General features: G+C 38.3%; 1 protein-coding gene across 1 annotated transcript in view; it reads left to right on the forward strand.

Moving 5' to 3' along the window:
• The window catches only part of AGPAT5 (1-acylglycerol-3-phosphate O-acyltransferase 5), a 39,539-nt gene that overhangs the window by 9,722 nt on the left and 14,970 nt on the right, over positions 1-14,847 (forward strand). Inside the window, exons 4-5 of the mRNA XM_054990931.1 lie at positions 861-950; positions 8,911-9,001. Of these exons, the coding sequence (XP_054846906.1) occupies positions 861-950; positions 8,911-9,001 (181 nt within the window). The remainder of the gene's footprint in view (positions 1-860; positions 951-8,910; positions 9,002-14,847) is intronic.

A 14,847-nucleotide genomic window follows, 5' to 3' on the forward strand; every position in this document is an offset into this window, starting at 1 on the left:
TTCTCAATTTCAAGTTGAAACACTGATCTGTTCTTTAGATTGGAATAAATTCCATGGTAATAGCACTTTGACATAAGTGAAATGATCAACATTTTCGGCACATAGGAATTATAGATGCTGGCTATAATACTAATAATATGCTTAGTCTCTTCAGGTGTAGATATTCATGCTTTTCCATTCTTTGTAGAGTTTCATAGAATCCACAGGGCAACTTGCAGTTAGTTGAACCAAGCTTATTAGCAGAAGGCTACTTGGTGTACATACTATTTTGATTGGCCTTCTAAAAACAGTGGAAAAAATGAATGAGTAGAAGCTAAGTAATTTTGCATTGAACTATACGTAGAAAAACAGTTTTGTTTCGTATAGTGTTTCTGAGTTACACACGGATGTATTCATTAGAATTTGTTGGAACCAAAGCATCTGGAATTAACAAATCTCTGCCTTTTTCTCAGGCTAAATGGTTTACAATTTACTATTTATCTCAAGCTATAGCTATTGATAACATTAATATAATTGAAATATTTTAATTGATTTCAATACATGAACAGTCTTGCTTCTCTGTATATCTTAGTTTTCCAACTCTTACATAGAGTTTTTTAAATGCCTTTTTTCAGCTTAATTGTATTAATAAAGAAATGGAGTAGAATTTACAGTTTTGCTTAACATTACAATGTCACATTAATCTATACTAGTTCATATTGAGGCAGGAGTGGTGAAAGTTGTATGTCAAAAATAATGGTGTGAGGTAAAATGATCTTATTTTTCTTCGTAAATCTTTTAAGCTTTTCTAGTATAATATTAAAAGGTACATTGTTTTATTGAAACAATAGATGTCACAAATGTTTCTTTTTATGTACTAGCATGGAGGCATCTATGTAAAACGAAGTGCCAAATTTGATGAAAAGAAAATGAGAAGCAACTTACAAGCCCAGACGAAAGCTGAAACTCCAGTAAGATTATACTTTTGCAAACTGTATGTGTATGTTTCTTGCCCACACTGCATTTTAAGTTACCTGCCCCTAGATTAATGTCAGAATTACAAAATATATTTATGCCTGGCCATTGGCCCAGTAACATGGTTCTCATATTAGTGCTGCTGAATAGATGGAGGACAAAATAAGGTACTTTGTTTATGTTTCCCTTCTTCAGCAACAGGGGCACTTGCTAGGAAAAATCTCTCCATAGCATTACTGGATATAGGAAGTGATACACACAAATCTCTTGCACTCCAATTTCCCAGTGCACTTTTATATACTCACTGTATTGAAATGAATGTGTCTTACAATAAAAATGGCCTAATAGAATTTATATTGCACAACTGGTATGAAGTTTTCTATATAGACAAAACTTTAGAGCTCCGATTATGTAGAATGGCTGCATATAAGGAAAACGTCCATGTTTACTATCTTATTACTGAGTTTTACTAAATTACCAGTAGAATTCTTCTTATTACAATATCCCCATATAGCATTTGGCACTTTAAAAATGTCTTTTAACTTTTAATTTAACAAAGTTTTCTGAGGCTTTGAGACATTTTAGCCCATTTTTCTCTAAAGAAGAAGAAACCAGCGACAGTGGCCTATAGCAGTGGTTCTCAACCTGGGGCCATATGGCCCCCCAGGGTGCCCCAGGATATTCAACGGGGCCACAGGTTAAAATTGCATAAATGGGGGGCCACAGCACGAGACTACGGGGCCACAGAGGGAAGTGAGCAGTGAAGAAAACAGAGAAGTGACCGAGAAAAGAAAACAGAAAAGACAGTGTGTGGGGTGTTGTTTCTTCATGCAAGTGTAACCCTGAGTCCACTAGGGGCAGCTAAAGAGCAGGGGTATTCCATAGAAGGAAGAAAAAGCTCAATTTACAAACAAGACATTGAAATAGCTACCTTCAAGTACAACACCTTTATTGGCATATAAAATAGCTACCTTTATACCAGTAGGACAGGGGGGCCACAGGAGGGAACAAGGTCAGAAGGGGGGCACGGTCGGAAAAAGGTTGAGAAACACTGGCCTATAGTGACGTTTAAAGTCCTTTCATTACAATCTGTTAAAAAAATCCCAGAACCACAGAACAATCCTCATACAGTACAATCTGCCATAGAAACCCACCTAGAAATTCAGCCACTATTTAAGAAAGCTATCCTGACCAACACTGCCTTATGCAACTTCTGAAAACTTTGCAGTTTAGGTGTCTTCCTTTGGAGTCTGCCTGTTTCAAGCAGCAGTTTATTTCCTATCATAAAGCCGATTAGTAATCGTAGACTACAGTCCAAAGTATCATGTCCTCACGTGCATAGGGGACTATTCAGCTCCTTCAGAAATAGCCTCCCCTCCCTTGCCCCTAAGTTCAAGTGCCTCAAGCAGTGTCTGTTGACGAGCACTGCTAAAATACTCAGCTCAAACCCTGTTGACCCTTGCAGACTTTCCAACCACTTTTAGAGCTCTTTAGAACAGCTATAATTTATAATGTTGTATTTGCTCCTGTTTGTATAAGACCTATAGCCAACAGTGAAATAACTGTGTGGATCATTTTATTTAAAATAAACCTATTAATCATAGCTGCAACAAATATTTTTCCCAAAAAGAAACTGGAGATAATGCTGCAGACTAGTCTAAGATCATATACCTGCAGGTGATCAAATAGGGGTAGGCAGTGATAGTTTATGTATACTCCATCTTTCTCCCCAATAAGGACCCAAGAGGACTGATATAATTCTTCTCTTCATGTGAGGTAGGTTAGGCTGAGAGGTTGTGTCTTGCCCAAGGTAACCCAGCAATCATCCATGGTGGGGTGGGGGTTCGAACCTGGGTCTCCCAGATTCTAGTCTACCATGCTGGCTCTCAGAACTTGAACTGTATTCCTATATGGAGCCAGATATGAGAGTTCAGACACCATAATATCATCAACATACTGTCATGGCTTTTTATCTCTTAATTTTCAGTTATCTAAGAAGTTCAGAGGCAGTTCGGGAAACTCCTTTTGTTTGGCACTGTTATTTTGGTTTTATCTTTAATCTGTTAATTTGTGTGGGTTTGCTTACAATGATAATTCCTCAATAGAGGAAAATATCTCTATTAAAAACACACAGAGGTGAATAATGGAACCATTAATTGCATTTTAATTCTGGCCAGTCAAGGCAGAATTATGTTTTGTTCATGTATTTTAAATTAGGGACTTAATTCCAGTAGATTCAGATTTGACATAAAACTGTATTTTTTAACTGCTGATAGAAGTATAATAACTTTAGTTAAGATGCTTTATTTCTAATTAATATATTTCCATATTTATCATTGCCCACTTCAGTTCTCACTGTATGATAGTTCTATTTGTAAAAAACTAATTCACCTTTAATGATAATTCTTATAGTATAGCTGTTGCATTTTAAACTTAATAATAAACTTGATTGTAAACGTAAAACTGCCCCCTCCCCCCGGTTTATTTCTGGTGCCCCTAGAGAAAGCAAGTGTAAGAAGAATTATTTTTTCTGTTTCCTTCTTTTGTCCCCCTAAAAAAACTCCATCTTTATTCTCAAAAACCTGCTATGTTAAGACAAGACTTTGTGACCCTGGTGGCAGCAGGTCTGTCAAAAATAGAAGGAAAACTGTGACAGTCTGGCTTGGTATCAACAGCTGGAAATAGAGCCCCCATCTTCTACACACTTAAAGAATACGTTCTTCTTCCTGACAGATTTGAGACCTGTAAGGTGAGACAATGGAGCTGTTAAAAACAGTCAGTAAAACACAGACAGGAAAAGCAGTCTTAATCACACTGCTTAAACAGATGGAGGGGTTCAGTTGCTCCAGTTTCTAGGCACGCTTTCATGAAAACAGTATCAAACACAACAGCAATCTTTGTTTTCTAGCTTTTGGCTATGTAACTGGTTCAGTCATGAAACTGACACTGAAATAGAAGATTTAGGAAAGGTCACTATTGCTAACAATGTAACAAAGCATTTGCTTACAATTTTTTTTTTTTTTAGAAAATTTAGAAAACTAGAGACATACCGATGACATTGCATGTAGTGTTACATTAAGATAATCTCTGACACAGAGTTTGAAGAATTGTTTTTTGTATTTTTACTAGCAAGAACAATAATGAAGATATGCAGATTTTCTTCTTTTTTTATTCTGTTATTTCATTTTCTGTGGAATTTCTCTTTTATTTGACAGAGGTTTTTTGTATAAATAATTTAGTGCTTATGAAAAGGTAAAGGTGAATGAAATGGATTTGCTTTATCTCAAGTGACTTCCACTGAACTCCATAGTCTCCTTTTTGGAAAATTGCACCTGTATCAGCTTTCTCACAAAAAGGAAAGTAATTTTGCACATTATCAGACTGAACTGAGACTGATGATTGTTGTGGATTTTCCGGGCTGTATGGCCGTGGTCTTGGCATTGTAGTTCCTGACATTTCGCCAGCAGCTGTGACTGGCATCTTCAGAGGTGTAGCACCAAAAGACAGGGATCTCTCAGTTTCATGCTGAGACACTGACACTGAGAGATCTGTCTTTTGGTGCTATACCTCTGAAGATGCCAGCCACAGCTGCTGGCGAAACGTCAGGAACTACAATGCCAAGACCACGGCTATACAGCCCGGAAAATCCACAACAACCATCGTTCTCCGGCTGTGAAAGCCTTTGACAATATATTGAACTGAGACTCTTCATTGCAGTAATCTCATACATGTTGTGCTGCAGATAGTCAGTCCTGAAAGTCAGTAGAGTTAGAAAAATAAGGTTCGGTGAACATTTAACTAGAATACAAGTCTGGACACTCGTATACCTAAGGAGGGTTGGAATACATTGGGAAAGGTGATCCTTCAAAATCTGAAGAACATTTTGAATGCAGAAAATGCAAGAAGGTTGCTGTTTAATAGTAATCTTAATAGTTTATTTTAGATGACCAAGGAAGTGTTTTTGGCTGAAGATAAGCCAGTTTATGCACTTAATAGTACCACTGAAAATTGAAGATCCTGCAAGATTTACAATTTATTTTGTCTTCCCTGTGTCCATTCTATGGTCTTTATTTATACAAGCAAGCAACATGTGGTTCAAAGTACTGGGTTTATCCAAAATCCTTGTTGCAACTGATATCATTGTAGCTGTTTGAATTGGAAGACCTTGAAGGGGAAACATTTAACACTTAAGACTTGCACAATAAAGTATTGTTCAGAAAGGACTGGATGTGGAGACAGTTGTAATAATTTTAAAAAAAACAAGTGGAAGAAAGAATTCAGGAAACACTGAACATATGAGAACAGTTGAAAGCTATGGCTAATCTAGTCAGATGTGGAATTTTATACTTTGGTTCATGTTTTGTACATAAATTTTGGAACGTTAGATAATCCAGTGGCAAGCCCTTGACTGAAAATGTTTATGTCAAATATATAGAAATGAATTTGCCTTGGGAATTCCAAAGTGGAACAGTTCAAGACACCGTGCGGAATGTTGCTACCATGGTTAAAGTCTGTGGCAATGACAAGTCAGATAATGTTCCTTAAGGTTCTGGCTACCGGTAACCTTTCAGTCTGAGAAACAAAACTATTGTATATCTGAAGTGAATGTCACTTCAATCATAGTCTGCCTGGATCTCTGGACAGAAATTTACCTTAAGGCTGGTTGGCTGCCTACTGAAAAATGAGGAACTGCTCCTGACTTGGCCAAGTAATGCTAACTCCGTAAAAAGAGCTGATCTATACACTACTGCAAATGTCAAGCTCTCATCTGCATGTTACAGTAAGAATTCTGCCACCCAAATAAATGTCAATGAGAATGCAGCATCACAGAACTTGAATGTGATCCCTCTGTAACTAAGCCAGAAGTCTTCTGTCTTCCGTCTGGAGCGATTGTCTCAGATCAGTTGTTTCAAAATTCTGAATGGCTTATGAGTATGGCATGCCTCTTACCTTTCTTCCAAACGTTTTCCCCACAATACTCCATTTCATGCAATTGCTCACAGAAACTCATGGGACAGTTTTACCAAGATACTGGAGATCAGATGTATACTTAGCATGCCAAAGGTCTCTGGTTGTTTCCCTGGCAACTCTTGTTAAAAGAATCTCAGGTAGCAAAGATAAAACTTGAATCTCCCTGAAACCATTTAGCATGTCAAAACTGCATAGAAAGTTTTTATGGCCAAAACTTATTAGAACCCAGTGTTAAATGTTGGAGCACTGCAGAAGTCTAGAAATACGAGATACTTGCAGAGCTGGACCTGAGGTCAAGCCAGTTCACAGGTGTTTTGCATGAGTGGACGTACGATTTATGTGCAGGATGAGCAAGTCAGCTGAGGACACAAAAACAGGATGAAACAAACATTACATGAGATTATGCTAATCAGGCTTTGCTTGTTTTGGCCCAGACTGCTTTCCAAACAATATTTATGAATTAACTTAGTGATTTGGAAACAAGCATTAAGAAAATGTCAGCCAACAGATTCATGGTACACTGGTAATATACTGATTGAGAGGGAAGAGAGACTCCCCATGTTGAAAGGCAAACTCAGTAAACAGTATCTTTACCTTCTCTTACCAGAATTTAGGGCTATGCCACAATTATATCACACTGCCGAATTCTACTCTTCTCTTGAAAAATAATAGGATTTCAAAATCACCAGATTTTATCCATCTGGTGATTTTGAGACTTAGTTTGAAGATGTCCAGTGTATATAAAAGCAGATCCAATAGTTTAATACACCTATCTCATTTCTAAAGAGATGAAATTACCCATTGTGATGGATGTACAGTACAGGAATATCTAGTCCTCTTTCCCTTCTACCCATCTTGATTATAAGGCATTGTGCACTAGTTGAAGCGTTGATACCTTACCCTTTACAACTTAGAGCTGAGGTAGTTTTAAGTATAGCATTTGAAACATCTCTGCTAGTAAAAAATCAATACTCTTACCCATTGTGGAATTGCTCATAAAGAAATAGATTTAATGCACTGATGCCAACAAGACAGTAGCCAAAGTTTTGGCTTTTAAGTGCCAACAAATAAAAATACCATAAACTCTTAGGCGCTCTCTGCTGTGATTCATATGAATTGCTTTATTACATGAGGAAATTGCCTGGTACAAATCTTCCTGGACAGCTATTAACTTGATGTTCCACCAGTCCAGTGGAACCATCCATTGCTTTTCCATGCAACCTAAGCAGCATTACAATGCGTGCAGAAATGACACCAACTCTGATGGAGGTACAAGGTACATTTTTTTCAGCCTTAATGGTACAAATCTGAACAACATAAATATGAAGCAATTGCACTTAAATAAAAAAGTGCAGTAACCCATAGAAGTTCAAAGTAAACTATTTTTTTTATTTCGGTGATAAATTGATTCATTGTTACAATCTCCCCCTCCAATCCAGGCACAAAAACTGTCTTGCTGACAGTTCTGTGAAGGTGTATTTCAAAGTAACTGTTTGGAGGCTCTCTTGGATTTTGTCTAGAAAACTTTGCCATATTTTTGGGAAGATCGCCCATTTAAGTATTTTCCATCCTTCTAAAGTATAAAAATAGGCATCAGAATTATGTTTTAGTTAACCAGTCACAGAATTCTGTTATTCCTTCCACAAATTCTGTATCTGAAATTACATGACAGTGTTTACTTATCAAACTGCATTGTTTTGATCTTCTGCACTGGGCCTTTTTTGTTGGTTCTGGCCCCCGTACTGTATCATTTTCTTTCCACTGTTCTGCATGCATGGTCAAAATACCCTGATTCAGTCTCCAAACTGCTTCCCAGACTTTTTTGCATTCTGCACAGTGAAAGGCTGTATCAGCTGCAGAGCCAGTTTTTCCGTGAGGTTTTGTATGGTTTTTCTTCCTGCACACATACCTCAATTTTTCTTTACAGCAAAGTCAAACCAGGGCTTTTTTGAAGTGCAGAATGCTTTTTTTGGTGCGAGGCCTTGCCCTGCCTTTCACTCGCTTCTTTATCCCCCCGTATCCTGATTGGTTAAACAGCAACCAATCCAGTTTTTTTCTTTTTTAAAAAAATTATAAACAGCGTTGCAGCAGTACAACGGTGCATAAAAATCAAAAACTTGAAAGTTTCTGAAGCCTATCAGTTGTCGTATGGCTTAGAAGAATTTTAAGAATGGATTTAAGTGTGCTAACCTCAACAGTAAGAAGAAAATCCTCTCCCTTTTTAAAAACATTAATGTTGCAATGTTGGTGCACTTTTAAAAAAAAAAAAACCTTGCAAGTTTCCTCAGCTGATGAAACTGACCTGTCCTCAGCCAATCAGCTGATGAAACAAAGTGGCCAAATGGGGCATTTTCCTACTGCAGAAAAAATAAACAACTACTTTGGTTCAACTCCCTCAAATGTGGAATTACAGAGGCCCAAAGCAGATCTCCTTGTAGGGCAAACACCTAGAAAACTTGGTGTAATATGCAGGTGGAAAGCACTTTTTTGTTCCTCGCAAACAGATTTCAAGATAGGAAGAATTTCACTCCAGAATGTTACAGACTTTCACCCTTACCATCCAACTAACTAAGAGCCAGACATATGACAGTGGATGTGAGATTGTTTTCCATTAGAAATACCTATACCAGCTTCATGCTAGGTGTACTGCTTTACAGGATATGTTATATTAAAGTGTTACAGCTGAGGAGACATGGGGATCTGGCTGGGAATATCTGTGCAAGATGTAAGAGGATATATGTTGAGTTGATTATGCTTTTATGTTCCCTGCTTGACTGTTTATTTTTGATTTAGCTGCTTCTGCTGCTTTCTTTTGTGAGTTTCTTTTCTTCAGAAAAACAGTTTTTCATTGAATATCACCATTGCTCAACTTTACTGAATAGTATAGTATATCCTGCTAATACAATTTATCCCCCCCCAAAAAGCTTTGTTCACAGTTGCAACGTAAATTATATTACCTGAGCCACGTTGTTTGTAATCCTGCAGATGTATCTTGTGATTTTTCCTGAGGGGACACGTTACAATCCAGAGCTACCAAAAGTCATTGCAGATAGTCAGTCATATGCTAAGAAAGAAGGTAAGTGAAATTCAAAGAACTTTGGGAAGAATAAAGGCAAGTAACAGTAACAGGCTCTATTGTCAGACTCTACCTGTGACTTTCAAAGAAGACCAGAGCAGCTAGTCACCCTGTAAATTTTGCACAATAATAAAATCTTGCCATCATGTTCACCAATCTTTTGGTGACTAACTTCCTGCACAATTTTATGAAACAACTGGAATCTTAAAAGAAAATTAGGTACAGTTACGTGGAGCAAGGTGGTACTTAATACAGTCCAATTTAATAAAAGCACAATATGACTTTGATTTATGGTACATTGGTAGTATATAATTTAATTACTTGTAAATATTTATATGCCTACCCTTCTGAGCTTCTCGGGACCCAAGTCAGTTTACATTAAAACAGATAAGACCAATCTAAACAAAAAAAAATCTTATTCCCTCTTTACTCTAGGTTTCTCTAAAAATTTTCCAGAATAGCTATTCTGCAGCCTTTCCAGTATAGGAGGACCTCTTGAGTTCTTCCAAGAGGCTGCTCTACAGGCATGGGGCAACTACTTAAGAGGGTTAAGTCTGAACTATTGCCAAATGTGCCCCAGACAGTAAACCTTGCTGGGAAGAATGGAACTGTTGTTCAGTAACATGCAGGTATGTGGGTCCCAGGTAAGGTGAGCACCAACAGCTTGAATTGGACTTAGAAAGAACTGACACAGTCCCACTGGCTAGACCCAGATATCAAGAGCGCTGCAGCATTTTGAATCATCTGCAGTTTCTGGATCATCTTAAAGAGTAGCCCCTTGTAGAGCATGTTAGTATAATCGAGCCTTTAGATTACTAAAGCATGGCTCAGCATAGCGAGCTCAGGCACCTACAGATGGAGGGCCAGCTTCCTAATTAGATGTAGAGGAGCATTTTTCACTGTCATGAACGCCTTTTCCTCTAATAGAAAATCAGGACCCCAAGCTTTTAATGGAGTCTTTCAGTGAAAACTACACACCACCTGTGGTAGGAAGAACAAACCCATAAGTAGAGGAAGTTTTAGAACAATGGTCAATAAATTGACCAGCAAACCAATCTACTGGAAAGCACTGAGTCAAAGAACTTCTCACCTGTCACTCTGGTAGGTGGTACTACCACTTTTATTAATTGAATGGAGGAGACGAGGGGTGGTGTTTCCGCCGCCATCTTGAATTTAGATGTGCAGCAGCAGCCACAAAACATTTTAGCTAGGTTCTGCTGGCAGGACTACAGATCATTAAAATAGAAATTTTGTCAGTGATTATTTGGCCATGATCCAAGTGTAATTTAATGCATCTTGGTGACCTTGAAACTACAGGGGAAGCTTCTGTGTGATTAAATGATAGATGCTTGCCAGTGTAACTCCTTTTAATTCATCCAGCAGAGCTTGGCTGAAAAGTGTCATGAATATCGGCAGTGTCACCCCCTCCAACCCCCAGCAGAACCCTTTGGCCAGCTTGCACACTTTGGTGTTTGTCCTCAAGTCCCCAATTATTGGTTCCTTCCCCCCACCTTCCTTTGCAAACATTTGAGATCTACGTAGCTTCACTGGGGCTATCAAGTACAAAGCAGACGTACTAAACAGCTAAAGGAACACTTTTGATTGTGGTGGTTACCTTGCCTCCTTGGGTGGCCATTTCATGATGGATATAGTTCAAAACAACTGATTAATGCTTTGCTTTGTCATCTTTTATGTGGTGCACGCTGAGTGCACCTTGCTGTTTTCTGGGATGATGCGTAGGCAAATCAGGGAAGTCACTACCGCTGAAAGATGCAGTGAATGAAAATGGAGTAAGGCTGGAAGAGGTCCCTGTAGAGGAATGGCATCTTACATATAAGATGCTGGTTGGTTTATTTTTTAGAACCCGCCCCCCCAAATGCTAGGCTCATCCTCACATTCATATTTGCTTCTTGGGGAAGTAAATTTATGCTGTCAATTATCATAGTTTGTTTATGAAGGTAAGGGTGCTGTTTGCTAAGTCCATAGCATGGCTTTTCTTATATTCTGGGTTTAACCAGATGGCCGCATCATTCAGCATTCTAATAGCATCTAGTCTGAGAAGTTTATGATGATGGTTAAGGGCACATGAAAGAAAACCCCTATTTATGGGTTGGATCCTACAGAAAGTGTCTATGAACAAAAGGGTGGGATTTTTGCCAATTCCTTCATCCCACTGTAGATGTCCAACTCCTTCCTTGTAATGTTCACAGGGGTCTCTTGTACCCCAGGAACACTATTTTGAGGGGTTCTTTAGCTTGCAGTGAAGGATGAGATGGTCATCTTTGCTGATGGAAATCCCCTCCATTAGGGGAAATGTTCTGCAGAATCTGAGCCTTTACCTCTGAATATCAGATGCCAGGAACAATATCTTTATATATTGATATTCCATTTAGTTTTTTTGCTAGTTGTCCTTTACAGGCTTGTGAATTTGTATGTACTGAAGAAAAGACTATTGTTAAAATATACCCATGCTTTTTTGGAAGAAAACTTTCCCCAAAGTAGTTTACCACAAAGGATGGTATATTTATGTAATAATCCATGCCACTGTGAGCTTGTCCTGATAATTACTATCTTCCAGAGGAGGCTCACAGTAGCAAGATGTGTTTTGAAAGCTCTGGTATTTTCTAATAGCAGGATTATCTTTCTTCTGGATCACCTAAAACACAACTTGATGATGTGTATTGTTCAATTATCCTCTCTTTGTTCCTTATCTCTCTAGTGAGGTGTTCTTCAGTCATCTAACTTGTAGGAGTTTTCATTTTTCTTGGCACTATACATCTCTATTTCTGTGATTCTTGACCAGCAATGAGATTGTTATCTTGTAAATGACTTCCTGTCTGTCGGTTTGCAATCTATTTGTAGAAAAATCAGTGCTGTCTTCAGAACAGTGTATACTGGAGAAACGACTTACTCTATTTTCTTCAGAGCTATTTGCATGCTGTAACTTTCCTTCCCAAATCTCTGACTTTGACCATATTTGTATCTAGAGCTCTTTCCTCCAGTGGCTAATTGTGATGTATCTGTAATATGCATACACGTCTTTGTTTAACTATATTAAAGAATACTCTGCTATATGCTTTTATATTTTTCATTACTTCCATAAACTATGCAGGAAAAGGAATAAGCATTTATCTAATTTTTCACCCCATCTTAATAATATGGAATGTAGGATTGAAATATGTACAAACTTGATTTTTAAAAAAACAAAATTTCTCCTATGTATTGTCGAAGGCTTTCACGGCCGGAGAACGATGGTTGTTGTGGGTTTTCCGGGCTGTATTGCCGTGGTCTTGGCATTGTAGTTCCTGACGTTTCGCCAGCAGCTGTGGCTGGCATCTTCAGAGGTGTAGCACCAAAAGACAGAGATCTCTCAGTGTCACAGTGTGGAAAAGATGTAGGTCATTTGTATAATACAAATGACCTACATCTTTTCCACACTGTGACACTGAGAGATCTCTGTCTTTTGGTGCTACACCTCTGAAGATGCCAGCCACAGCTGCTGGCGAAACGTCAGGAACTACAATGCCAAGACCACGGCAATACAGCCCGGAAAACCCACAACAACCAAAATTTCTCCTAGTTCTCCCAGCATCATAGAATCTTCATATCTTGTGTTTTTACAATATATTTTGGAGAAAGTTGAGAGTAATATTTGGTGTGTCCAATCCAATACTTGATTTAAAAAACAGTTATCTAGCACAATTGGACTGGAGCAACACTTTTAAAGCACAGCTCATTAGTCATCATTAGCACTATATGGTGCAAAATTTGCAAACTAAAAATTAAACTGTTAGGCTTCAAAATGTTATCATAGTTAATCTTGTGATTCGTAAGTAAATAATGATGAAATGTCTGGGATTGGTCCAATATCATTGTTGCCCATATTTGTAGCACATGATAAAGGATCATCTTTGTAGAACTAGCAGTATATATATTTGACGAATAGTTCTTAAAAGTAACTGATTTTACAATTTGTTTGGGAAAAGGAATGTCTTAAATACTCTGTAAACAAAAGGTTTAAGCCTCCTTTTCCCGGCACTGGAGCAACTTCCTTCAATTCAATGGCACTTAAACTGAAATAATACTTTAAAAACAGAGTTGTACTTAGGTTCCTGCATCATCTTGAACAGAATAAGAGCAAGACTAAGTAATGTTCCTATTCTTTTTTTAATTCTGGTTTTGGAGGGCAGAGTTTTATAAACAGCAGGATCCTGGAATGTATAAAAATAAGGCCACCTCTCCTTTCCGTTCTTTAACTAAAAGAACTTCCCATGATATGGCAGTGAAGCTTATTTCAAGACTCAGAAGGGCTTTCCTTATCTTGCTTAGAACCAAGTCCTTCATATCTCCCACATAAAAATAGATGAAGAATAGATAAGTAGAGGTAATCACAATCTAAATTTTTATTAGAAGTCAAAACTTTACCTTACCCAGTAGTGAGTATGAGGGTAATAATGGATATGGGTTGGGATGACAGGATATGATACGTGTCTGTGATATGATATGTATCTGTCACAAATCTGACCTACAAGCAGAACCCGTCTGGGTTTGTGCCTGAGTCTGGCAGGTGAATTGGACAGAGAAGATTCATCCTAGTGCTAGTTGGAAGGGTGAGACAGTTGCTCTGGAACAGTTGCCCAAGCAAGGGATAGCATCCAAAGAAGCAGCCTAAAAGAAAAAAGAGCGCTGTTATGTGTGATGAAAGTGGAAAGTTGAGGACTCTAGATATGCTGAAATTTTATAGAAGAGATACTGAAACCTTTTGCATATTATATGGGGAATATCAACCAATTTCCACACAGACTGAATAGTGAGCTCTTTTGCAAAGGAACCCTAGTAAATGTCCTTTTGCTGCCTGATTCTTTCACACTGATCTATACAATGTGCTGTTTTTTCTTTGTTACTATATAGTAATAGACTTCATTACTTTCCAGTTTTGGTCCCACTCAAGGGTAACCCAAACATAAGGAACAAACCCTTCTTGCTGCTGTTTCTCACTTTTAGGAGATGCCAGCTTAAGTTTTGCACCCCGATATTTGTCTAGTCTGGGTAATGACTAACACAGGTGGCAACTAAGCAATTGGAACAAAGTTACAAGGCTTCTAACATAAGATTGAAGGAGGACAGAGATCTGGAACATACAGAAATTGGAGATAGAGAGAAGTGATTAACATAGTCCAGTAGTTAAAATAATATCAATCATACAGTAATATACATCAATGTTATATGGGCATATGTTAACTTAAAATATTCCAGGCATCCACATATGCAGTGTGCAATGTGTATCTCTCAGGAAGGAGGAGGCAAGAGGCCTAAGAGGTAGAATTTAAAAAGTGAAGCAGTCGCTTAAAGCTGTTTAGGTTCCAGGCACTCATCCAAGTTCCAGGTAGGAGTACTAAGTATCTGGGTAGCCCATAAATGAAAAGGAAGGGGTTAAGATCTGCACCATGTTTTGGCATATGGAGACTTAGGCTGCTCCGTGCTCCTTGCAGTCAGATTCTGGCCTCTGTTGTAAGGCCAGAAGATTGAAAGAAAATAAAGGTTCTTTTTCCTAGGTTGTCAAGGGGATTCAGGCATGTTCAGCCGCGAGAAGTGGTTCCTGAGTCCTGTGAATATTCCAAAATAGGAAATGGAGAGGGGGCGGACTCAGACCCAGGAATAGGTGTTTCTTGATTAAATTACCAGGCTGTTCCAATGCATGACCTGAGGGCTAGGTAAAGTGTTAAATTTGTTTCTGATCAGCAATCAGTGAACACTCTATGCCTGAGAAGGGCCATCTGGAAGGCACTGGCACCAGCAGGAACGCAAGGCACACAAATCAGGCTTGAGTGGACACAGTGGTGGAG

The sequence above is a fragment of the Eublepharis macularius genome, chromosome 1 (assembly GCF_028583425.1).
Source record: "Eublepharis macularius isolate TG4126 chromosome 1, MPM_Emac_v1.0, whole genome shotgun sequence".
Taxonomy (NCBI): Eukaryota; Metazoa; Chordata; class Lepidosauria; order Squamata; family Eublepharidae; genus Eublepharis; species Eublepharis macularius.